This window comes from Aspergillus nomiae (genome assembly GCF_001204775.2).
Source record: "Aspergillus nomiae NRRL 13137 chromosome Unknown contig00104, whole genome shotgun sequence".
In the NCBI taxonomy this organism is placed as follows: domain Eukaryota; kingdom Fungi; phylum Ascomycota; class Eurotiomycetes; order Eurotiales; family Aspergillaceae; genus Aspergillus; species Aspergillus nomiae.
Genome location: NW_015378159.1, coordinates 25396 through 50210, shown reverse-complemented (window position 1 = coordinate 50210; position 24815 = coordinate 25396). Strand labels below are relative to the sequence as shown.

At 49.7% G+C, this 24815-nt stretch overlaps 8 protein-coding genes across 8 annotated transcripts; 4 read left to right on the top strand and 4 right to left on the bottom strand.

Annotated features, from left to right (window-relative positions):
• Positions 1–1152: 1152 nt before the first annotated feature.
• ANOM_005886 (cytochrome P450) lies at positions 1153–2971 on the top strand (the record flags this gene model as incomplete). Its single annotated transcript, XM_015551143.1, has 5 exons — positions 1153–1387; positions 1451–1794; positions 1872–2483; positions 2551–2685; positions 2771–2971. The coding sequence occupies 5 exons, from the start codon at positions 1153–1155 to the stop codon at positions 2969–2971; spliced, it is 1527 nt and encodes a 508-aa protein (XP_015407680.1).
• Positions 2972–3621: 650 nt separating this feature from the next.
• ANOM_005885 (cytochrome P450) lies at positions 3622–5280 on the bottom strand (the record flags this gene model as incomplete). The annotated part of the gene is made up of 3 exons (XM_015551142.1): positions 3622–4785; positions 4853–5164; positions 5230–5280. The coding sequence occupies 3 exons, from the start codon at positions 5278–5280 to the stop codon at positions 3622–3624; spliced, it is 1527 nt and encodes a 508-aa protein (XP_015407668.1).
• A 1652-nt stretch (positions 5281–6932) lies between these two features.
• On the top strand, positions 6933–8705 carry ANOM_005884 (efflux pump antibiotic resistance protein; the record flags this gene model as incomplete). Its single annotated transcript, XM_015551141.1, has 3 exons — positions 6933–7092; positions 7147–7429; positions 7481–8705. 3 exons carry the CDS (start codon positions 6933–6935, stop codon positions 8703–8705), a joined length of 1668 nt encoding a protein of 555 aa, XP_015407667.1.
• A 2690-nt stretch (positions 8706–11395) lies between these two features.
• On the top strand, positions 11396–12563 carry ANOM_005883 (putative short-chain dehydrogenases/reductase; the record flags this gene model as incomplete). The annotated part of the gene is made up of 2 exons (XM_015551140.1): positions 11396–11491; positions 11553–12563. The coding sequence occupies 2 exons, from the start codon at positions 11396–11398 to the stop codon at positions 12561–12563; spliced, it is 1107 nt and encodes a 368-aa protein (XP_015407670.1).
• A 381-nt stretch (positions 12564–12944) lies between these two features.
• On the bottom strand, positions 12945–13821 carry ANOM_005882 (alpha/beta hydrolase; the record flags this gene model as incomplete). Its single annotated transcript, XM_015551139.1, has 2 exons — positions 12945–13292; positions 13342–13821. 2 exons carry the CDS (start codon positions 13819–13821, stop codon positions 12945–12947), a joined length of 828 nt encoding a protein of 275 aa, XP_015407684.1.
• A 3043-nt stretch (positions 13822–16864) lies between these two features.
• ANOM_005881 (uncharacterized protein) lies at positions 16865–17944 on the top strand (the record flags this gene model as incomplete). The annotated part of the gene is made up of 1 exon (XM_015551138.1): positions 16865–17944. The coding sequence occupies one exon, from the start codon at positions 16865–16867 to the stop codon at positions 17942–17944; it is 1080 nt and encodes a 359-aa protein (XP_015407658.1).
• A 305-nt stretch (positions 17945–18249) lies between these two features.
• On the bottom strand, positions 18250–19909 carry ANOM_005880 (putative MFS transporter; the record flags this gene model as incomplete). Its single annotated transcript, XM_015551137.1, has 3 exons — positions 18250–18793; positions 18855–19088; positions 19140–19909. The coding sequence occupies 3 exons, from the start codon at positions 19907–19909 to the stop codon at positions 18250–18252; spliced, it is 1548 nt and encodes a 515-aa protein (XP_015407657.1).
• Positions 19910–21594: 1685 nt separating this feature from the next.
• ANOM_005879 (inorganic phosphate transporter) lies at positions 21595–23736 on the bottom strand. Its single transcript, XM_015551136.1, has 3 exons — positions 23598–23736; positions 22111–23535; positions 21595–22049 (listed from the first exon to the last, which is right to left on the bottom strand). The coding sequence occupies exons 1-3, from the start codon at positions 23677–23679 to the stop codon at positions 21760–21762; spliced, it is 1797 nt and encodes a 598-aa protein (XP_015407671.1). The 5' UTR covers positions 23680–23736; the 3' UTR covers positions 21595–21759.
• Between the last annotated feature and the right edge of the window lie 1079 nt (positions 23737–24815).

The window sequence follows — 24815 nt, the reverse complement described above, 5'->3', positions numbered from 1 at the left end:
GTGAAACATATATATATCTTGGTAGGCTGGCAACTTTGTGCTCGACAGAGCGCATCAAGTATCAGCAATATCCAATGTTGGTAATTACAAGAGAGACACAACGTACGATAATCAACAAAGCCTACGTATGGGGTCCGACAATAGGCTGATTTGGGTTTTCTAATTTCGGTTAACCAACCGCAGTTACAACGTCTAGATATGAGCCCAATTTATGAAGGAAGCCGGCCAGCTAAATATATAACCCGGTAGACTGGGCAAAGACAGATGCACCAGGTTTGAACTACACTTTCTTCGTAGCTCTGGTCAATGCTTGAGATCAGCTTGATACTCGCCACAATGCGTTTAGGAAATTTAATGTCCGTTGATAGTGTTCTTGCTACTCGGAAAAGAATGTGGGTATGGTACATTCCAATGCTAAATAACTCCCGTATAACCGTATTCCACCAAGTCCAATCAGGCCATGTAGATAACCCATCGTAATGAACCAGCAACACTGAAGAATAAGATCTGAAACTGCATGGAGCCAAGAAGGATCGACATCGGAACCAAGCCAGCGACCTTCCGCTTAGTAACGACAACTCGCCTTCCTAGTGCGGGCCGTAGTAGGGTGCCATAATCCTTACCCTTCTCGATGCCAGTTGAGGTAGCTCCACTTCCCCACACCAGGCTTGTACTGTGGGGGAAGACTTGTGTGTATACGTACAGACGAGGAGAGAAATTATTGCGGGCAGGATGGTTGTAGGACCCGAATTGATGACATTGCAGGATATTCAACGCTTGGAAACGACATAGATACGTAAAGAATGTACGGAAGAAGAGATGATGTTTATATACCATATGTCTTTTTGTAGAAATGGTCCTGAGACGTTGGAGCACTAGATCATGCAAGCCGCTGCACGGTCACCGTTTCTGCATTTGCGATACCTGCGTTCTCCACATCATCGGAAGGTCTCTTGTCTCTCTGGGAATTGCTGAGCCTGGACGTGCATTTTTCCCACCTATAAAATCCCCCGTTGCGCCCCTGGGACACGGATATTGTTCAGGATCAAACCAGTTATCATCTCCTAACGGGCATTGATATCTCTTTTGGTAACCTATTTGACATATAGCCTACTTCATCACTCTCACTGAACATACAGACAAATACTCAACATGCTAGGTACGGTCTTGGACATAGTCCAAGGGAATCCTGTGCGGGCTGTTAGTGGTCTGCTGGTCGGATCTCTGCTCATATTCTGGGTTGTACCCTTTCTATACAACTTTTTCTTATCCCCATTAAAGAATGCGCCTGGACCTTTCTGGGCCCGCTTCACCATCCTCTGGGAATTTTGTCAGTTGATGAAAGGCCGCTCGCATGAGGAATATATCAGACTTCATAGGAAATACGGTCAGTACTGGCGAAATATCTACAAAGGAATACCTGAATGGTGATATTAAGAATAAGCAATAGGCCCGGTGGTCCGTGTCAGCCCCAACAGGTACAGTGTCATCGACCCACAGGATGTGAAGAAGATATACGGCTTCGGTGCCGACTTCCCGAAGTCCGAGTTCTATGACTCCTTAGGCGACCCAAAGAACATTTTCACCGTGCGGGACAACGAGGACCACAAAGACCGACGAAGGAAAGTTGCGTCCCTGTACACGATGTCGGCGATGGTAGCCTACGAAGACGCAGTAGATCGGATGACAACTCTGTGTATTAAAAAGATGAATGAGCTTGCAGTGAAACGAAAGCTGGTCTCCATACCCAAGTTCATGCAGTTCTATGCGTTTGATGTGATTGGAGAGATTACAGTAAGTCGGATATAATTCATTGCACCGTGCTTCTGTTTCCTCGTGGGCAGCTTCCAAGGCTAATGGATTGAATTTAGTTTGACCAAAACTTCGGAATGATGGAGAACATGGGCGACACTCAAGGCATTATCAAAGAGCTGCATACAATGAACAACACGATTGGTATCATGGGTTTATTACCGGAGTTGCAGAGTACATTCCGAGCAGCACAAAGAGTCTTCTTGCGTGGTACATCCACAGGGAAACTGACTGAATACATCTGGAGTCAGTATTGGAAGCACCGCAACACCAACAGCGGCGCCAAGCAAAAGTCCCAATACGACACCTTCCTGCGAAAGGTACTTGAATTGGAGGCTGCTCACAAAGTTGGAGTCGATAATGTCTTGGACTCGTGCGGGTCGAATATAGGTGCGGGTTCTGACACGACTGGTCTCACTCTCGGCGCCGCTTTGTGGTACATCTATCGTAATCCCGACAAGTTGGCTAAACTGCGTCACGAGATTGACACCATGACTGCAGAAGGCCGCATTTCAGATCCAGTGACATACAAGCAAGCCCAGGAGATGCCGTACCTCAACGCTGTCATCAAGGAAACCCTACGAGTGCATCCTGGTGTCGGCACGATATTGGCAAGAGTTGTACCGAAAGGAGGCATGACTCTTACTGGAGGGTACTATGTACCCGAAGGAGTAAGGATTCCTATACTCCCATTAGAAATCCTGCTTCCAGCTACGCTAACTCTGATCACAATATTAGACACACATCGGCACGAATGCATGGCCCTTACACTACAGCGACAAGGTCTATGGTCCTGATGCCGATCAATACCGACCCGAACGCTGGTTGGAGGACAAGCCGCAGCCTGATTACCGAGATTCGATGATGTTTGCGGTAAGTCAAATGCCAAGTATTATTACTGTTTAGGCGTCGTTTGGCAAGGATTGTTGAAACTAACATCAACGTTTCGCTTTCGTAGTTCGGCAGCGGGTCTCGAACCTGTATTGGCCGCAATATCAGCCTCTTGGAGATTACCAAGGTCTTGCCCCAGATTGTTCGCAAATTTGATTTGAAGTTCGAAGAGAAGAAGGATCCATGGGATGCGTGGTGTGCATGGTTCGTGTACCCGAAGTACAAGTGTTGGATTGAACCACGGAAGCCTGTTGGAAGTGAGGCTTAGGTCTTGGTCGTACCGGTTGGGGCACAAAAACGTAGGGTTGTGGGTGCTTTTTATATAGCGATTGATCTACCCTCTTACCTGTTTATCAGTATCTTTTGTCTGATGCTTCTGTTTGTTTCCCATCATGGAATCCCTCCACGCTCATCTTACATGCTTCTTGAAACATAAGAGCTGTCCTTCTTTCTCCTCAGTTATCCTCATAACAACCTCATCTTCAGGGTCACAGTGATGACTACATGTCTACAGAGGCGAGACGAACAGTTCTCTGATATCGCTGAAATATGTGTAAATTTAAAAACCAAATCCGAGCAGCGCTGGGTTAACGTTTGATGGGAAAATATATCTAGGAACTAGTACAAGGGAGTATTATTCACGTCAGTGGTTGCATAAAATGGCGTATCATGAAGAGGGTAAGCAACCATTAAAAAATAATAAAAATAAAATAATGAAAGCAATTATAAAAGGGCCAACTGCTGACTATCACCATTAAGTGATGTGGACATCTAACAACCGCCATTAAAACTTCGTGACTCCATGTGACCCATACCACCCGTGATTCATTTGGGTGATTATCCTCTACCAAGTTAGCACGCTATTCAAGTGTCATCCTGATTTCCCTATTGCCGTACCACCAAGATTCAAGCAAGAAGTTATAGCTCGGCCTGGTGCATCCTAACAGTAACCCGATCAGCCGGACAGCTGGTGAGAGTGACACCATAGCGGATCTGCCGATTAGGGTAGACATCTTCAATGGAATCAAACCGCTGCAGTAACCGCACCAACACATAGCTGGTATTAATAAGGGCAAACTGCTGCCCGATGCAGGTTCTCGGTCCGCCGCTGAACGGGATGTGCTCCCAGATGACCTTACGACCGAACCACCGGTCGGGATTGAACTCCTCGGCATCTTCACCCCAGATATCCTTCCGGCGTTGTAGGACATAACTGCTATAAAGGACGGGTTGACCCTTTTGGAGGTACACTGGCGACTTGCCATCCTTGCCGCCCCCCGTAGGTAATGTGGTGTCTTTGTTGGCACACCGGCGGTTGAAGGGTACGACTGGATGGAGACGCAAGGTCTCGTTTATGAAGTGTTGCAGATACTGACAGGACTTTAGCGAGGAAAAGTTGATATCGCGCGGCTCGCTGTAGGTGCCGAAGTGTTCGATGATTTCTTTACGGAGTCTCTGGAAAATGTGTGGGTGACGGGCGAGAAGAAGGATAGTCCAGCTCAGCAGTGAGGCAGTGGTATCACGACCGGCTAACAGGACATTGATACACTCGTCTCGTAGCTCGATGGGGTCCGTCGTTGTTGCGGTGAGCGCATCCAGAAAGACATAATGTGATCGGCCTTCTAGGTCTACGGGCTTCTCCGTTTGCTGGGCCCTCTGCAAGGCTGAATGAACATATCCGTCGACGAGATCATGCACCACGCGGATGCATTTCCGAAACTCCTTGTTGTTAACGACCCAATAGAGGCGCTCGAAGCGGAGTCTAGCAGCTAGGTACCATGCGCAACGGTCAAAGCTGTTGAGAAAGCTATCTGACATCTCTCCGACATCTTCTCCCAGGGCAGCTACCTGGGTGTCGCAGCTTTTGCCGAAAAGGAATTCCGTGGCCGAGTCGAGAGTCAGACGGAAGAAAATGGTCTGGATGTCAACGTCAGATGTCCACCCATTTGACTGTGTCGGTATCGCTCTCAGCGCATTCTGAACATGGCGCTCTTCCATCTCGAGATTATTGATTTGCGTGCGCGTAAACTGGGGCCGTAGTAGTGATCTTGAATGGTACCAATCCGCACCGTCCGAGATAAACTAGATCCAGACGAAGTTCGGATCAGTAACCTGGAGAGAAAGGAGAAGAGTAGCCAGGAACACTTACTATTCCGCGACCCATCACAGGCGCTCCTGCGTTGCGGCGCATATCGCCCAGGCCAAAGTCATTGAATTGAGTCGCCAACATGGCTTGGATGTTCTTGGGATCGACGGTGAAGAAGTTTTCTCGACCCGCCTGACGCACACGAAAGGTGGAAACATATCTATGGTGCAGACTGGAAAGTAGATCAACCCGTTTCTGTGATAGCTCGGGGAGAAGCTTGTCTCGATCCGCTTGTAATGCTTCGAGGAGGGTGGAGATGCCGAAGGGATCCCGAGTCGGATACAATGGGGCCTGTTGGCAGTTTAAGGTGCGAGCCTGTGTGCATGTCGCCACGACGAGTAGAAGGAGAATAACAGGCGGGCCGCAATTATGGCGGCCACGAGAGCGGGAATGAACCACGTTTCCATTAGGGTTGTACGACCTTCGGCCATGGTTCCGACCCGACACATATAGGGTTTGATTCCAGAGAATGATCTGCAAGACTTGAATCAATAGCCTGATCGCCTACCCGAGATAAACTTATATATTATATACACACTTGCACACCAGGCTATAATTAGAAGTCCCTCGTGAGTCTTCTGTTATGTCAAAGAACATCCGATGATACCCAGTGGCTCATGGAGCGCCTGAAAACTTTACCTCAGCCATTCATGGAAAACTGAGACAGGACCAGGTTTACACAAATAGCCAGTTGTGGCATTAAATCACGGGCGGCAGTAGCAGTAGGAGAGTGAGGTACAGTTGTTTAGGTTGATTCCACTACGACCATTTAACAACTAAGCCTGCGAGGTACTTTGCCCACGGCCGCATGCGGACCGGAGAATTATGATCATACCCTTATAACAATAGCATTGCGTAGCAGGGTACTCTGATTGGCCTTAATTGATAGGGATCTACATAAGCGCTATATTATACGTACTCTGGCGGTGTATAGCCGTTGCTAGATCCTGCTTGGCATCTCTGGGAGTCATCTCGGCATTTTGGCAGTGCATCTTCAAGGAGAGGGTTCCTAAGGCGCCAAGTTTCACCTAGCCTGTCGCGTGGGTTTATGAAAGGACACAGATGCTAACATATGTTGACTCTGGTCTGCCCTGATTTCTGATTCGTGGGGTCAAAACCTGCGAAGTGCGGTCAGATACTGATGTCACATTGTTTGCCCAAGGATGGCAGCCAATGAGATGAACCGTGAGAGCCGGTGTGTGTTTATAAATGATAAATGATAAATGAACTGTATAGTTACGTGATCATGTTTTACCACCGCCTATTGAGCATGGCCTGAGCACAAGTGTCAACTCGTGGAATCAGTTATCTCCATGATAAAATCATGTGGGACTAGGGATAGGGCTTAGACCGATAAACTTCCCCACTATCCGTGTTGAAGGCTAACGATAGGCTCGCAATAAGATGGCCAACATAACTGACTACCTTATATGTGGTTGGATAGCATGTAGCTGACTCATGTGTACATGACTATTTTTAACGCAGCACACTGCATGCTGCATGCCAACAGCTGGCCAGTGTATACGGAGTACGGTAAATGGACAAGGCAGACCAATCTGATTAATAACCAGGGCGGAGCCACCTTATGTCCGGCCTGATCGACAGGTGGAGCTGGCACGCGGGGTCAAATCTCGGTGGAATGTGCGATAGAAAATAGTTTATGTCTCATGAATGCCAACTGTTGACAGTGAGATTTGCTGATCCGCCCCCAAAGTAGGACATGAAGTCTTTTAGGTGTGTTCAGGTCAACGAACTCACCTGTAGTGGGGTCAGCCTAATAAGATAAAGTGTGGCATCACGGCGATTGCTATTGGCAGGTGTGTAAGAATGTTTGCAGATGCTGTCAGCGACCGATTATCTCCGCGTGGATCCTTCCAATTGCTGCTGTGGAAGTATCCGAGTGAGGTGGAGCTGCAAGTCCTGCAGGGGGCCTAACAATATCCATCCCTTACCGCATCGATTCACAATTTCCTCGCAAACATGTATATCTCTATTGAAATATGCTCGCTTGCCATGCGCAACACGGTGCTTTACCGTCCCTGTTCCTGTTTCTCATGCTGATGTTAACCATTCGAAAGTCATCATGACGGATAAATCTTCCAGCACCCTCTCTCCGCAGTCATCCAGAAAGGAGGCAGCCCTCCAGAAGACAGCTCCAGACACTCCCCGGCCTCGGGATCAGATCCCTGATTGGAAATGGAAAGGGAGTCTCGGCGTTGTCATGCTAACAACGGTAATCAATGGTTAGTTGAGCATGCTCTCGAATCAACTCCCAGTTGCTGAGTACGGTATTCTAGGATACGATGTGAGTAACGTGGCCAACATCCAGCCGCGACTGTACGAGGCATTCGGTAACATTGAGCTTCTCCCGTGGATCGGCCTTTCTTTCAGCTTAGCCGTCTTTGCCTTATTATCCTTTTCTCGGAAGATCCTGTACTGTTTCGACATGCAATGGATCTATATTGTTAGTATTGTTGTCTTCATGGCCGGGGCTGCGGTGGCGGGAGCGGCCCATAATCTATCCTCTGTTATTGTGGGTCGGACAATCATGGGGGTGGGTGGTTCTGTGATCTATCAATCGTGAGCTATCCTTGATCTCCGCTGCAGAGTCATATGCCCTGACCAGATTAGCAATCTGACCTTCGTCGCTGTGTTCGCCACTCCAGCCGAGACACCCCGTCTCTTCGGACTCCTGGGTGCATTATGGGCTGTAGGCCTCGTCATCGGCGGGCCGATCGGGTCAGCTCTGGCCACCAACAGCAGCACAACCTGGCGATGGGCTTTTTACATGAATCTGCCATGGGCTGGTCTTGGCCTCATTATAACCTTTATCTGTATGCCTAGCAAATACCTCGGACCTGACATTCCCGTATGGTCTCGCCTTGCGCGAATCGACCCTATTGGCATTAGCATGAACATGGCCGCGCCCGTTCTGTTTGCCCTGGCCTTGGAGTTCTCCGGTCCCGTCTGGGCCTGGGGCTCTGCTGCATCTATCGCCGTATGGGTAGTCTTCGGCGTGGTGATGATCGGGTGGATTGTCCAACAGTATTGGTGCATCGGCACAACTCCCGACCAACGTGCCATTCCAGTGCACCTGCTCAGTCGCCTTGATTTACTTCCCCTGTGGATCGCGTCCGGATGCGCAGGGGCATCGTACGCCGTGACACTGTACTACACTCCGCTCTTCTTCGCCTTCGCCCGCGGCCACAGTGCTTTACAACAAACCGTCCGTCTTCTCCCATTCGTCCTAGTCTTCATTGCAGTAGTTATGCTCGTTGGCGCGCTCCTGCCGGTCTTCGGCCGCTACAACATCATCTACATCATCGCAGGGACAGTGACCATTGCCGGAGGCGCAGCGATGGCCGCAACACTCAGCCCCAATGTTCCAGAATCACAGGTGCTAGGTCTAGAAGCTCTCATTGGAGTTGGACTGGGATGTTCATACCAGCACGGCGTCGGCGTCTCCAACGTCATCAACAAAGACCTGCGCAATAAGGTGGACAGTGTGGTCTTGTTCAACCTGTCGCAGATGGGCGGCATTACTATCATTCTTTCCGTAGCCGGCTCGATCTTCCAGAATGTGGGATTCAATCTTTTGACAGATGCCGTTGGGGGTAATGGGTATTCCGAAGAGGATCTGCGAGAGGCCTTGGCTGGTGTGTCGTCTGCGGTGTGGGAATCTGAAGATCCGGCGGTGCTTGCGCGTGGGGTTGAGGCTGTTGCGGATGTGCTTGCTAGGGAGTTCTATTTGGTTGTTGCTGGTGGGGCACTTTGTTTGGCATGCGGGTTGGCGATGAGGTGGGAGAAGTTGGATTATGGGAAGGGGAAGGGGAAGGGAACGGGATCTGATGCTTGATATTAGGGCTGGTACCGGATGTACTCTGTGGGGGAAATTTGGGTTCGGTCTACATATATGTTAATGATTAATAAGTGTCTACTAACTCGGTTGCCAGGTTATATATAGTCTTTGTCAGATATAATGTCATAATCCTGATTGCGAAACCAGTTTGATTCCGGCTTGTGGGGACAATATCGCAGAAATCGAACTTATGCAGTGGGATCTCCATGCGTTGTGTTAAAGGCCTTTGAAAGGACATAGTTAACGTCACGCCACGAGAGGTACCTCTACGGCAGTGTTGAAGGCGTATTATGACATCTGTGCCTCTGGAGTGGACACTCAAATAAACTTAGGGGGTGGCGCTCGGAAAGGATCAATTATCTACATTTGAGAATAGGCTCCCTAACAGAGTGACAAAAGTCCAAAGCCTCATCTTGTACGCAAGCATGTCAATCCCTCACTGTGCAATCATGGTGTTCTTTTGGCATATTTCAATGAGATTGACCAAAGCCATTTACCACTGAGGGACCAGGGTCATCAAATATTGTAGTCAAATATATGCTGTAAAACAAGGGGTAGCTGGACAGTCAACATTCCAGATACCAATGTCCCCGCTCTCTGGCGTGGTGACCTTCGGAACATCACCGTGTGAGTGATCGGATATACAGTCGCATCAAATCTTCCTTAATTAGAAACGCTAGCTATAGTCCGTACGATCATTCTACTCCACACTGGTGGCTTGATCCTCATGTCGCATCATGTCCATATCTAATATTATTGGACAGCGACAAAGCTCCGATGGTATCAAGAGGATGCGCATTGGTCTTGTCATGCTTTCCTTGACTAAAGGGATGCAGCCACACACGTGAGGTTCTGGGGCACCTTTCACACGAATGTTGGGCTGGATATGAAAAAAGGTATGGTAGCAGAAACGATCCTGATTCTAGAATGGTGGGTCTTAGCAATCGCTCGGTGGATAGCTAACTAGCACTGCAGATCACTGATACTTTGTCCCCTTATGCAAGGCACACTACCCCTCACGGCTGGAAAGCCGGAAGTAGTAGACTTTGCCGGGCGCACACTAATCGCCGAGATAGACAGTGCTACATAGACTAGGCCTTATAAACCCCCTATGATCGTGGGATCTACCCGTAATATACATGCTCTTCTGGTCAGTGTCCGTGGATTTGAATAGGTACACAGGCGAGTAGCGCGTTTCAAGGCCAGGTATAAGTCGCACAGCAGGTTGTGGTGCCTACCTCGTCCCTGCTGCATGGGTATAGGGCATCGACACTCAAAACGTCTTTCTCAACAATTCCAGGCAGCCTAGCAGCGGGTGCTCCAACAGGGCTAGAAAAGCTCCGAGATCTCATTGGGATGGATATACCGAAACTAGTCAACCTCACCTTTGTCTTTGGGGCAGCATTGAAGTTTCTAAATTATATATCGACATCGGTATTGAGCTATCTCGACTATTTCACCACCAGTGTCCGTCTCGACGATGATGACCCCTTATATCAGCACGTCTTGAAGTGGGTATCTGACCATCATCCTCCAAAGCATAGGCTCTGTGCATGCGCACCAGAAGTGGTTACCCAAGCTAGGCAATTGAGACCAGGGCGGATGTAAGTCCTTATTTAGACAAGCAGAAAACAATGAACCCTGCCGGTGACGGACAGCCCGTGATACAGGCTGCTAAATATGTAGGTTCTCTCTCAACGTCTTACATGCTTCTCCAAGTTTAGCTGGCTTACACATGCCCATTAGCAAGTCATCGTTAATATCCAGGAGGCTGGACCCGACCTGGGGTCCTATCCCAATAAGTGAACCTTACGGATCCATCCTCCTCGGTCGGAGGTGCCAATGAGTGGGTCGGGGATGGGATCACGAATGCCGAATACAGATAGTAGGATGTTTGAACTATACATAACTTTGGAGAAAAGGGGCCCAGTTTTAATTAGCCCGCAAACCTTCTGGGAGAATTTTTCATATTGGGATCTCTTAGCTGCTCTGATCTGTGCTTCAGCTTGGGACGGGATTCGGGACGGGATTCAATTCCGATTCCCCGATTCACTCGGATGGTTATATGCCTTTCAAGATGGCCACGGACTAGTGATCGGGAGAGCCATTTAACTTATTACTATATACATATAACGGTACGTTGCCCATGGCTACCCTCTCACGAAGTACGGTACTGTTGTGTAGGTTGCATAATGGAGAAAGGTTTCTATATCAAGAATGTCTTATGGAGCTCATATCCCCACAGCGTAGAGTAAGTATATAGATATTGAGCAGTTTTCATTTAGAATATTCTATAGATAGTCAAGACTCAACCGTTAAATGTACATAGCACGGTCAATCAGTATAAAATAGATGGAATATACCTTGGTGACTTCAACATGGTAGAATGTTGCCGATAGTTAATGCTAAAATTATCCTCACCTAACCATCCTTCTTATTTAATATCAAACCCTTTCCTCCTTGCCATCAATAACACAAAGGCATAACTAGATCCAGATAGTAGACTTTATAAAATTGATTTGTTGACTCTGTGCTCGGATTTCGGACTTGAAACCCGGCTCGGAAGTACTGGAATGCTAAGTGCCGTCACCTACGCTTAAATATCTGGAATTCCTCTCAACACATTCTCTTTCTTCAGAACTTCCTTTTTGCTGAAAGTACTAACAAAGAATATCACCAAAAACATCATGGCATTTTTGTACCAAATGCTAGGAAGCAAAGTGTGGCCGCCCCGCGACACGAAACCCGATCTGACTGGACGGACTCTACTCATTACTGGCGCGGTATGCCTCTTTACAGAGCTATATACCGCCGACACCGAACTAACAACCGGTTTCTATCTAGAATTCCGGCCTCGGATATGAATCAGTGATCAAATTTGTTCGTGGTTCCGCCAAAAGAATCATCATCGGCGTACGGTCGGTCGAAAAGGGTGAGGAGGCCAAAAAGGCGATACTAGCCCAAACACACCCAAATAATGTCACCATCGACGTTTACCATCTAGATATGCTGGACTACACCACGATTGAGGCTTTTGCGTCGCGCGTAAATCGCGAGGTGGACCGTCTAGACTATGTTGTGCTCAATGCCGGCATTAGCCCTCATGCGTACAAAAAATCAGCCTACGGATTCGAATCGGGTCTGCAGGTTAATCTGGTCTCGACGACACTTTTAGCATTACTTCTCCTGCCTAAGCTACTGGCGAGCAAGATCGACGACTTCACCCCGGTGCTTGAATTCGTGGGGTCTGGCACACATCAGCGGATGCCGGAGCTGCTGCCGGATACTGATAACCCGGAGAAAGATATCCTAGATGTCTACAACTCAGAAGCCTCATTCAAGGCGTTCGGGTTTATTCAACAGTACTCATTGACAAAGCTCTTTCTCATGTATGTGCAGTGGCACCTTGTGAAGCTTGTGAACGATCAAGCTGGATCACCTCGAGTATACGTCGTTGTTGTTGGCCCCGGCCCGACTCGGTCTGCATTGGCAAGAGACTTTCAAGATCAATCCTTTGGAATCCGCGTCGCTATCAATACTATGAATCTGATGACGAAAACAGCAGAGCAGGGCGCAAGAACATATCTCAGTGGCCTTATGCTTGGCGAAGAGGGCCACGGGCAGTTTTGGCAATGGGACTCAATCAATAGGTGTGTATTGGAGACTAGGCACAAGTTTAAAGACACTAGATCGCTAATCGGAGTCAACAATAGGCCTGCAAAGTGGTGTTCGGACCCGAATGCTGTGATGCGATCGGAGCGAGTCTGGGCTAGCGTGCTTGCTGCTCTTGAAAAGGACTTCCCTGGAACTGGGAAGCTTGTAGAAGGGATGAAGGATGGACTCTCCACTTATTGAGAGGTCCTCGTCCCAAGGCGCTGTGAGACACAGTTGTCACGCTGCTTTATTGTTTGGGTGCAGAACGAGTGTCAGGGGCTGGGAATATAATGAATCATTGCAACCTTTGCATGTGAAGTGGTCTATTTGTCATGGATAATTGTTTGTGAATTATTCTATCGACCTTTGGAAATAAAGATGTACCTTAGTGTCGCTGAAGAGGTCTAAGTCCACTGTGCGCACTGGATCTTTCACTTAAGTATTTTCTGAATCATTGCCGTCCTCTCGTTGGAACTTCTATTTCGACCATCCATATTATTTGGAGACGGCTTAATATGGACTAAAATATTTCCTAACTAACATGAATCAGCGCTTGAAAACTAGGACAAGCTATGAATCAATTTAGGCAAGGATTTGATTCGTAAAATCAGCCACTTTACCAACGAGCTCCTCCGTCCACGTCAGATGAGGTGAGTGTCCGGAAGGCGCGTGATAAATTGTAAACTGGTTGCCCGCCTGTGTCTGAAGCGCGATCATTCCCTCTTGATACTCCTTGGGCAGAGTCAAGTCATGCTCCAGCACCAGGTATGCACATGGCAGAGCCGAGTAAGCATCGTTCGTAAGCTTGTCAGTATTGACGGGGGACGCAGTGAGAGTAGCTGTCCATTTTTCCGCGGACTCAGCGTCAAGACCATTGAAGAAATAGCGGGGGGCATCAACCGGGGTGCCAAGGCCCTTGACGCCGTGTTTCTGGTTTATTTAGCTTCTGATCTATCTTCTATCATCAACTGACACATACGTGGAATTTCATAAATGGTGGAGTGAAGATCGTGCCGTCTTTCGGCTGGAAAAAACTATGGATGGACTCGCCGACGGGGACAACGAAAGCACCCATGTAGAAGATGCCAACCAGGCCTCCTTTCTTGCCCTCACTCTGGCGAGACGTAGCTTGCAGTTCTGGGACGGCTGCCTGGGTCGCAACCCAGCCACCGGATGAATGTGCTACTAACAGGACGAGTTTCCCATCTTGGTTCACCAACTTGTCTAGAAGTTTGACAACGACGTTGACATCGTCGGTGTCGGTGGGGTAGCCCTCTGCTGGAGGCCCGATGTCGAAATCCGGGTTGTTTATATCCCCCACGTTGAGCTTGCTGAGATCACACGTTGGCCGGTAAGGACAGTAGGCTTCGAATCCTTGGGCCTGTAGCTGCTCGATGAAGGGTTCATACGGGGCGGGGCTGTGATATGAGCCATGGCAGATGACAATCGCGGGCTTCATCTTAATGCTTATTAGAAATATCAATCTTGGAAGGTTATGGCTTGGCGGGGATGAGTATGGCTGCAAAGTTCGATAAGCTCATAGCAGATGAACGGAACACGGCGACGTATTTATATTTCCAGAAGAGTCGCAGGTATGCGTGGGGGCCAAGAAAGCTCGCTGGAAAACTGTGCACTTGCAGGGATAAAGTGCACATCTTTGTTTGGTTAACGCATAGCCCCCGAGTGTCAAGGGGTTAGCTGATAGAACCTTGCCCTAAGTTACATGTGAACAGGGATAGGCCAAGGTATCATAGGCCATTGCGCCGCGATGCAGGGGTTCACATATTTATAGCGCATCTGTCCCTCCAATCAACCATTCATAAACTTCCAGGTGGATCACCTACTGGTTGTTCTTTGTTGAGGCTACTGGTAAAGTCTTGGGTTGTGTTGGTCTCCAGTCCCCGAATGGCCCAGACCCCTGCCTTGGAGGGAACATCCTATCTCGACAACGATAGTACAGACTTATGGGCGAGGCCTTGCAGTACATCTCGATCGGCTTCTGCTTCCTACTGATAGAGGTAATAATAAATATTCCGCTCCGGCTCTGAGGTTCGTCACTGATTTATTGGTAATATTCAACGCCTAGAAACATATCCAGGAGCACACACCCACGGTGCTCTCTCAACATTCAATGTAATTTCGTGTGATGGAGGCCTGAAATGAGCTACATGAATAGGAAAACGATAGGAGAAATACGTTTTAGTGAGGAATACAGGCACAACAATCAAAACCAAAATATATGAGGGACGAAAAAAGCGAGAGCGATCTGTCATATAGTATACTGACAGCCGGAACGCTATTAGCTCAATGAACGTGGTGTTCATAGTGTCCATATCGCTCTTCCCTTTCATTTATTACGCAAGGATGCCAGGAACCTCTCCTTCATAGGATGTATCTCTGCCAGAATCCGTCGCCGACCGCGTATCGCTTGAGAGGCCCCATAGAGGTAGTCAAGACCACAGTAGGCACGTTGCCAGTTGAGTGCATCGAGGTCCGGCAGTTCGTACTGTTCCAACGTGAGCTGCTTCCTGAATATTGTACGCCAATAAAAATAGGGGATTTTAGGAGCCAAAAGGGGAACACCAGCATCAAGTGTAGGATCTCCTGAGATCCAGGTAGGTAGTCCATGCATGATCTGGAGAATAAGTTCCGACGGAAGGAAACGGGCCGCGCTCGACGTAATCCCAGATCGCAAGTCCATTCCCTGTGTGAAAGATACTTGCATAAACACCCTGCTAAGCGGCATACCGAGGGATACGTATAACTGATCAACGCCATCATTTGAACGTTGCTTGTGCCTCGCGACGCGATATCTCTCTTCTTCTTGCGCAAGAAACGCTCGGAGCTCAAGAAAGCTCAAAGGATCTGCCGGGGGAATAAAATTCGCCCTACGACCTGCAGCCCGTGATGCCCATGGCAGAGCATTGATGAATTCCTTCAGATGAGCCTTGATGACATTGACATCCAGAAGACGCGTCATCAATATCCAACACCCTTCATGCATAGCATATCCAGAGGCTCCTGTTTTACGACGCATCCTGTGCGGGATTTCCAATGGGTACGCCTCTGTGAGCTTTATACCCATGCTCTCCTCCAATGGGGTGCAGAAATAAAACTGATCGCTATCCTCCGGTGCCTGGATTAGGCAGTCGTGCCCATCAACAACTATGCTAACCCCAGTGAGACAGAACGTTTTCGTCGATGTCTCATATATAACTACTTCACGTCAGCTGTGCTGAATCATATAGCAGGTGGCAGCCAAACACACTCACCCGATATAGCCAAGCCCACATCCAAGGCTTCCGGAATTCCGCATTGTGCAAATCAGAGGTTTGGCTGCTCAGATAGCCTTGGTTGTCGAGGCATGCTCTCCACTTAGCAGATACTTTAAATATGCTATCTTCGCTTGTCACACGGTCTCTTCCACCGGGCTTTTGGCCAATCCATTCTCCGCATATCGCGCAGAGTCCAAGATCACAACCCGGGATGGGTCGTAGTGACCCAAATGGAGCCATTTGTTGCCGTTTGTAATTGTGCAGATGAGGCTGATAGTCGGTTGACTGAGAAGGATAGTGTGTGACGTGGCGTAGGCAGAGCCATCCAATCATCATATCATAAGAATGACGGAACTATGTGACAGTGTGAGGTTTGCGGCGAGCCTTTGTCAAAGCCTACTGGGTCATGAGGCTTAGTAGTTCCGGCGGCCTCGGTTCCCTGGTAGGTCTTCCACTTGCGGCTCGTTGTAAAATTACTCTTCCCACTTAACTCGTAGTCCCTCTTCGATTGAAAGTTGGCGAAGTCGTTTCCCTCTACTATTCCACTGATCTAACATGGCTCACTGAGGACATGCAGTCTGGAAGCTGTAGGTTCACACTATATATGATTGGTCACAAGCCTCCCCTGATGGAATGTATACAGGCAATCCAAACAGATAAACCGTGGTCTACTACAATGGCCGTCAGGAAAAGTTCACGTGTCGGTGATCTGTTTGTCTGGTTCTTGGGCGGTTAAACTAGCAATAAACCATGTCCGTATATAGCATTTTCCTCCAGTGCAGCCTTGAGCTGGGTAAATGTGCCCGTAATAATGTAGTCAGTTCCATACTCCTGCTAAGCAATTCACACTATGCGTTACTCATAATCACTGACGTATGTATTGCTTATTCCTCTGGTGCCTGACAGGGGTCAGGTTGTGTTGATTCATGTGTCGACTTCTGAACGTATGGAATTTCTATTGCAAAGGAAACTACAGAACAGCACAACGCAGCGAAAACTGAAAAGCAGCACTGACCATCAAAAACAGGTCAGAGGTGCCCCCTCACATCTCTTATCACCTTCGATCGGTGGAATATAGGAAGTCAACTTCACCTGAGCCAACCCATATAGGTGTGCGTCATCCAACGCAGTCACCTCCGCACATCCAAGCATACCGAGCCCTTTCAGGGCCCATAGCATGTGAGTGGTGGATTCTGATTTCATCACGATTCTACGTTTAATTGCGCAATGTCAGGACCCTGCTGGTGGAGCCGTACGGGAGGTCAAAGAGAAGGCGAATCTGCCTACGCATGCAGTGGGGATGCTCCTACTAGTGAGCTTACCTTTTGGGAGAGAAGCTCCGGCAGTAAGATTATAACAGCATTCAAAGTGAAGTGGTCCGATGGGAGGGAGTCGGCAACGTACGGATATACACCCGGTGCCACCATCAAGGTTGTTCGATTGGTGTACGGTGAGTTTTTCAAGTCATTGACACAGTATTGGACCATGGAAGGAAAGAATCGGTCCTTTAGTGGCTGGAAGGGGACCACCAACTTAGGCAGGGTGGTCAATGTCGGGTACACGTGGGGAGACGCTCGTGCCAATGAAATTACGACTCTCTATAGCGGGTTATGCGTGGGTTTCGGGGCCAGTCTTGATAAAAAGCAAGCTCTGCTTAACGTGGGTGGTGTCTTCTTCTTACGCAACATCCAGCTCGCAGCCATCAAGATGAACTATCTTACTCTACCCACCGTGGAGATTCAACCTGTTTTAGTCGACAACACCACGGACGAGAATGACCGTGAAGCCCCGCTGGAGGTTCCGTGGAGTAAAACAGTTGAACTAACCAACAAGGTTACTACGTCCAAAACTTTCGTCGAGGAATTAGGCGTCCCCACTGTTGTGTTGAGTAAGGGGTTTGGTATCAACCCAAAAGACACCACCAACTGCATGGACACCGAGGATATCAGCAACTCTACCTCTTACTTGACGACAACAAGTACCGAATTGTCCAGGCCCTACGAAGTTCCAGCCGGTCGAACGTATCAGAGGACCGTGGTGTACTCCAGAGGCACTTTCAGAGTCCAATTCCGTCCCCAATACACCTTCACTCTACGTTCAGGAGCCACAGTGAATTGGCCTGAAGGCCCGGTCCAGGACGCCTTCGGTGTCGTCTCCGGAAACTTGCATGATATCCTATCTGTAGCAGTAGACTCCCCATGTGAGACTCCGCATCTGCACCTCCAACTGTATATGCATAGTTATAATCCCGATACCGCAGATTTAAGGGTCTATTGTGTTAGATCTGCTGTATATCTCAATCGTTAGTTTCCCGGTTAAGAGATGCTTGCTCTAAATTTGACACCTATATGCCTGGTCACTCACCACTGAAGAAGCAATCTTTGCTGAGTGTCCATTCTTCTCCGCTATAAGAGGAACTGTACTATACTAACTCCTGTGCATTGCTGCTTGTGGTAATATTCAGCCTAATTCTTTTTATAATCAACTTGTGTCTAACTACAACTTGCATCCGCCCCTAATCTATGAAGGAACACTTAACAAGCTATACTGTCTATAAAGGGTACTTTATCATCACATCAGATCCGCCTGAGAAACCACCCGAACCAACCACCTCAGTCCTGCTTCAACCCCACCCTCCCCGCCTTCCTAAGCCCGAAGAACCCAACCAGCGTGCAAACAATCATCGACCCAAACATCGCCCAAAAGCTCGCCCGATACCCATCCATCAAGGCATACCTCTCCTTGGCAGCCCCCGACTGATCCGTCACCACCGTCGAAATCACCTGCAACACGGCCAGTCCCAGGGCGCTCCCGAACTGCGCCGAGGTGTTGAACACCGCGCCAGCCAAAGCCTGTGTGTCGTCTGGAAACACATCGGTAATAACGATTAGACCGACGGTGAAGAGCGCGTCGAAGCTAACGGGCTGCAGGATCTGCGCGAAGAAAGCGTTCCCCCAGTACGGCCAGGAGGGTTGGATGACGGCCATGAGGAGCGGGGAGCCGGCACAGAGGAGCGAGGTGATGGTGACAATCCAGACGGCGCGGATTTTGTGGACGAACAGGCCGATAATGAGGTTGAGGAGGGCGCCCACTATCAAACTGGGGAGGATGCGGATGGATGCTTGTAGGGCTGAGAGGTATTGGACCTCTTGGAAGCTAAAGGGTTGTTAGTGGGGAGCTTTGGTGGGGAGGGGTCATAAATTGTGGGTCGGCTTACAATAGACTGGCGAAGAGCTCCATGGAGTTGAGGACGGCGTTGGAGAGGGCCACGGTGGCGCAGACGCTGGAGAAGGACGTGTTTCTCCACAGGGCATTTGGGATTAGGGCTACTTTGTTCCGCTTGACTCGGTGGTGGGAGGAGACGATGAAGAGCGGGAGGGCGATTGCTGCCAGGCAGAGGATGACGATGCTATCGACAGATTTGATGCGCGAGGGGTCTGCACTGACGATACTGTTGTCTGGTTAATTTTGGTTCGATGTTCCTTATGGGGGCACTACGTACGCTAGAAGGTAACAGAGTAGGGCCATGAATGCGGAGGCCAGAAAGGCACCAAGCCAGTCGATCTTCGTCCGGACATTGTGGAGGAGGCTTTCGTCTTCGGCTCTTTTGTTCTTGGGCAGGGTCCACACCGCGATAAGTGCAAAGAAGAGCGTGATTCCTCCGGCAATGTACCATCCTGCTCGCCAGCCAATCGTATCGACTAGAACGCCTCCCACGACCAGTCCGAGTGAGAAGCCGAGGGGTTGACTGAGACCGATGCACGAGAACGCAAGGTTACGGCCTCTACCTTGGGGCAGCAGCTGGGTGATGATAGAGATCGAAGAGGCCAAATGGAAGGCCAGGCCAACACCTTGCAGGGCCCTCATTACGACTAGCCCTTCTCCATTCCGAGCTAGCCCTTGCCCGATCATCAAGGCTCCGCTGGAGAAAGATCCGACCAGTTCAACCCATCGTGGGCCAATAGTATCCGCAAGAGAGCCAGCAAGAAGAAGTGTGGACGCAGTAGCAAGACTGCTCACAGATGAGGGCCAGAAAGCTAAGGAAGATGGCAGATCAAGGTCTTTTGTGATGGTAGGCAGTGCGATGGTCACCAGGCCGTTGATCAGGCTTGCGGTCAGAGTGACTCCGACGAGCTGAACTATGACTACGACCTGCTGCAGGCGAGTTTTCTTGATTGCTTCTCTATCCACGGAAGATACGGACGATACTGAGGACGCCAAAGGTGGCGACTCAATTTGCGCCGTCATCGTTGTTGTAGTCGTCGGTGCCATTTTGATCGCAAGAATGCTTCTGGGGAAAAAGGCGGAAATGCCTCGATACCCGTCATCGTGGGCATCTGGAGTCGGAAAAATTTGGCCCGGTTGAAAATATGGAGACGCGAGGGTTTTAGCAACTCAATTACTTAATGGGATCCAGTTTCGAGTCGGAGATTCTTTGGCCCATCTGATTAGATCCCAGTCTAGCCGCATCGAGCAAGAATATCCTCAATGATGTACTTACACTTTCACTCCGTCGCAAGTTTATCCAACTTTATTTACGCAATTCTATACTTAGCAGCGGCTAGGGAGAGATCGTTTCGGATGGTGTTCTGGCCTGGAGATGAACAGCCTCTGCCATGATCAAGTACTCAAGCGCTTATTGTGAATAAATGACACATTCTGAGGTAAAACAGACATACACTTGGGATATGTACAAGACTGGACAGATCAACATTGACTCAATGAGTCTAAGGTCTCTGCCTGGTGGTTGCGTACCGGACCTCGAATCACGCCATGCTGCAGCATTTGTCGCCGTATAAAATTCTGAGCCGGAATCCCTCCGAGTCTTGGCTCGGGATAGCCTTCCTAATTCTCTGAATTGACGTGATCCTTGGCCACTTGGTGATGATGGAATCTGCACCGAAAATCACGGAAGGGGCCAAATGTTATTTCTGGCCACTCTCCAGTGCTCGTACCTTCTGCGTATTAGGGAAAGAGACGCGATCTGTCGAAGCCTGACTTCAACGGCGCCACAGGGACGCCTGTTCTAGCCCAAAGCCATGTGTAATAGAGTTTGCCGAACTCCGAGGGTCTTTGCCAATCCCCGAATTGCCACGAGGGGAGGGCGAGAAAGTCACCAATAATCAGAATGCCCTGGTGGGTAATCTGGGTGGAAGTTCCCACTTGGCGTCGTCGTCAGCCCTAACCGCCCGCCGACTCTTTGGCACGTGCCACACGGTCGCTTTCTCTTTATCAACCCAACCCACAGTCAATGCCATGCTTTGTCCAAGCTTGAAAAGTCATATAGCCAACTGTGCCATGTGGGGCTTGTAGACATAACTAAGGGGACTTAAGAGCACTTCAGCGTGATAGATCACTGTTTTGGGTGCCAGTGGTAAACGATAGTGCAAGTTACCCTTTATATATGTTTCGGATACTACCCTCTTCCCCAGATATACGTATAGTCACCAAAGGACAGAATAAAACCTCGTGCAGAGCACTAGTATTGATTTCTTTCTCAAGTCCGAACAGTACATCTGGGCCATAGTTTATCTTTCCGTCGGGTAGATAGAAAAGAAACATCCGAGGTGGTCGTTGTTGCAAAGAGCGTAGAATATTGCAAATATCCTTGTGTAGGATCTCACTGTCGCGGCAGCTATATACACAACGCAGCCAGCATTATGTCTGCAAGAAATGAGAGAGGCCACGCGTATACACTAGATAGAGAGAGGGTTGGATGACCTAGACGATAGTCACACCTGGTGCAGTTGGCGTGTAGAACAACTATTCAACGTCAGACAGAGGATCCCAGTACCCTGAATGAGTGAAACGTTACCGAGTGTAACCCACCACACCCTAGCATATACTACACGAATGATCCTGTTTGATGTGTGCTTCCTCAGTGAGTGTCACGGAAAACTGCAAGACTGACGTCAAGGTAAGTTTAAGTTGTTGCACAATAGATATGCCGAATTTCAACATAGAGAAAAGCGTGTGGGTATATTGATTAAGTTCTTGGATAGTAAACACTGCTCGGCGCGGGAGCCATCCCACGCCATAGTTACATTGAAGAAGAGAAGACAAAGGAAATTAATATATGCAGGGAGCTGAGCCTTCGCTGGAGAATTGTAAAACAGGAGCCATTAGGAAGCAAAGTGAGGAGCGTTGAGGAAGAGACCCATGAGAACTCCACCCAGAGTGCCAGCAATAGGAATAGTCATAACCCATCCAATCATGAGCAGGAGAACTCGTTGCCAGTTCACGGCTCTCCAGGTACCGTTGCAGAGACCCACACCCACGGTAGCACCCGTGATACACATCGAGGTCGACACCGGGAGGGAGTACTGCGAGAAGATGAGGACGGTCAATGCGGCACCCATCTCCATGGAGCAACCACGACTTGGCGAATGGTAGGTGATCTTATTACCCATGACTGTACAGAAATAATAATTAGCTAAATAAACTCAACATGTTATCGGACCGACATCGCTTACCCTTCATAATGTTGTAGCCATAGGTGATGAGACCAGCAGAGATAGTGAGGGCAAGAACAGCGAGCTGCCACACGGGAACAGGAGCCTTGGATTGCTGAGCATCACCAGTCTTCCAGGCAGAGTACATCACCGCCCATGGACCCACGGAGTTTCCAATGTCGTTGGCGCCGTGAGCGAAGGAGGCCGTGCACGCGGTCAGAACCTGAACGAACGAGTAGGTGTGTTCCACTTCATTGGGATACTTCGGGGCGTGTGCGTATACCCGGGCCATACGCTCACCCTCCGGGGTGCCATGAATACCCGATTGAGCGGCGTGGATATCGTAATTCATACCGTAGAGAAGACCAACCGTGATCATAGCGGGGATACGCTTGGCCAGTCGTACCATGTTTCGCCATTCGTAGATCTCACCGGCGCCCATGGGGTTGTCCCGCAAGGTGCGCATCGCCCATCCGAGAGGGCCACGCTTCTTCATGAGTCTGGCATGGAACCGTGCCTCGCCCTGAGCGACGAGCTCTTGGTATGTAGCCTGAGTTTCGGCCATGACGAGCGCCTTTTCCTTGGTATGGGTTTGGTCCTTGGCGGTCTCATCCGTCGTGGAGCCAGCAGTCGAGGGAACGGATGTCATATCATCGTGCTCATCCTGGACGACGGCGTAGTCGGGAACCTTGGCTTGTTCTCCCACGTTGGGGGACTGGCGCGTGAGGAGGAGGGGGCCAAGGATGAACATCCACCACTTCACATCCTGGTCTTTCTTGATCACCCGCGCATGCACAAAGGGAACGAAGAAGATAGCCGATAGCAGAGCAACACCACCACCACAGCCCATGGTCACGGCGGCGATGTACCAGCTCGGCTTCTTGCTCAGACCCAAGCTGGGGGAACCCTTGTACACAATGGACAGGGTACAGATGGTGGCAGCCACGAGGAACCAGAACGGAGACGAATAAACCGCCCAGGGGACAGGGTTCTTACGCATGTGGACGATGACCTTGATCAACATGAAGATGATGGCACCAAACGCCGCGGAGATGGCGGGGGCCATTCCCAGACCGGCAAAGATGGCACCAAGACCCTTTCCACCATTCCAGCCCCATTGTACCTTGGATGCCCCGGCAGTGGCAACACCCACACCGGCGACGGCAGAGACGAGAGAGTAGGTGGAGGAGACGTGAGTGGAGTGTCGGGTACACCACATAACCCAGGAGGACGCGGCCGCGAGGGCACACGCGAATGCCAGTAATTGGACCCCAGCGTCCCCCTTGAAGGCGGACACGGGGATGATTCCGTTCTTGATGGTATCGGCGGTACGGGCACCGACACAAATGGCTCCGAGGAGCTCGAAGATAGTACCCAGGATCATGGCCTGTCGGTAGGAAATCGAACGCGACGACACACTAGTCGCCCAGGAGTTTGCGACATCGTCTGATTTGAAGGGTTAGTGATTTCTGTGCCACTATGAATCGGTCAACGAGGTGACGACTCACTTGCACCGTTGTTGTACGCGTCCAACATGGCAAAGATTGTGCCGATGGCAAACACATAAGTATACTGGTCGAGCACCGCCATCTTGACAGAGAAAGTTAACTCGGTTAACTGATGCTCGTCAAATGGAAGGAGATGAGATGTGCGTAGAGAAGGAAAAGAGAAAGAAGAAGGACCAAGACGACAGGAGACAAGGTTTTATGTAGGTGGCCGTCGGTCTAGTGATGTATATGAAAAGTGGGACGGCGTCCAACGCAGGCGTTCACTACCCAGTGGCAACCCCAAGACGCTAGTCCACTTAGCTGTACGGTCAAGCCCCGACGGTGGAAAGTTTCAGATACGATGGGGGTTTCTTGTCAGCATTCAAGACTTCTAGGCAGTGGAAAGCGTGGTCGGCACCCACGTGGCCCCTGACTTCGACATGCAACCCGGGATGAGCGTAAAAGAAATTGAATTGAATCAATTCAGCGGATCAGGGAGATGAAACGAAAGAGATAGAATTGGATGTCTACACGGAAGTTAGCCCTGCGAGGAACAGACGCGAGAAATTCTCCGACTCGGGCCCTATCAGCGCTGGTACTCAATCACCTCCTCCCTCCGACACTAGTAGCCCCGTTACTACAGGTAATCCTCCCGTACGGTTCTCGTCTGTGACAGACCATCGTTGTCTCACCTCGTCGCCCATAAGGCAATACGAGGGAGCCTTTTCCACCGCATGACGGTGGCATTGCATCTAGACGGTGGTCTCCAGCCCGGACACGTTCCTCGCTCGCGGAGTCTGATTCGTAGCCGGGGTCTCACAGTGCAGTTGCGCCCGTGGCTTGGAATTGACCAGAGCTTCATCCATGACCGGCGTCCTTGGCACCCTTGGCAGAGGTCAATGGCTATCTTTATACGACGGCGCGCTGCGATACAACCTGAATATCTAATATCTTCCCTCCGGGACAGGGCTTGGCATGGGAGCTGGCCTGATCCAATCAACGGGCCCACCACTCCCACGAGCTCCGTCTCGACTCCCCGCTTGGTCCATGCGCGGCCGTGGCCAAGACTCCCTCCCATGCGTGATTTAATTAAGCCTTGTTTTACCATTGGCTGCAGGCTCGGCAGTCCCTAAGGAACCGTTCCATTCATCTTCTTCCACTTGATCTCATCCCGGTTCTGGAAACTGTCACAAGTTCTTTTTGGTACTAGTAATTAGTAGGAACCTTCCATGACCGCAT

What these genes read in the sequence shown, in the direction of transcription:
- ANOM_005879 (XM_015551136.1), bottom strand. Translation starts at nt 23,679, where the DNA reads ATGGCGGTGCTCGACCAGTATACTTATGTGTTTGCCATCGGCACAATC. An exon ending in CGCGTACAACAACGGTGCAA is followed by an intron (nt 23,536 to 23,597) that starts GTGAGTCGTCAC and finishes CCTTCAAATCAG; the next exon opens with ACGATGTCGCAAACTCCTGG. An exon ending in TGGCTACAACATTATGAAGG is followed by an intron (nt 22,050 to 22,110) that starts GTAAGCGATGTC and finishes ATTTCTGTACAG; the next exon opens with TCATGGGTAATAAGATCACC.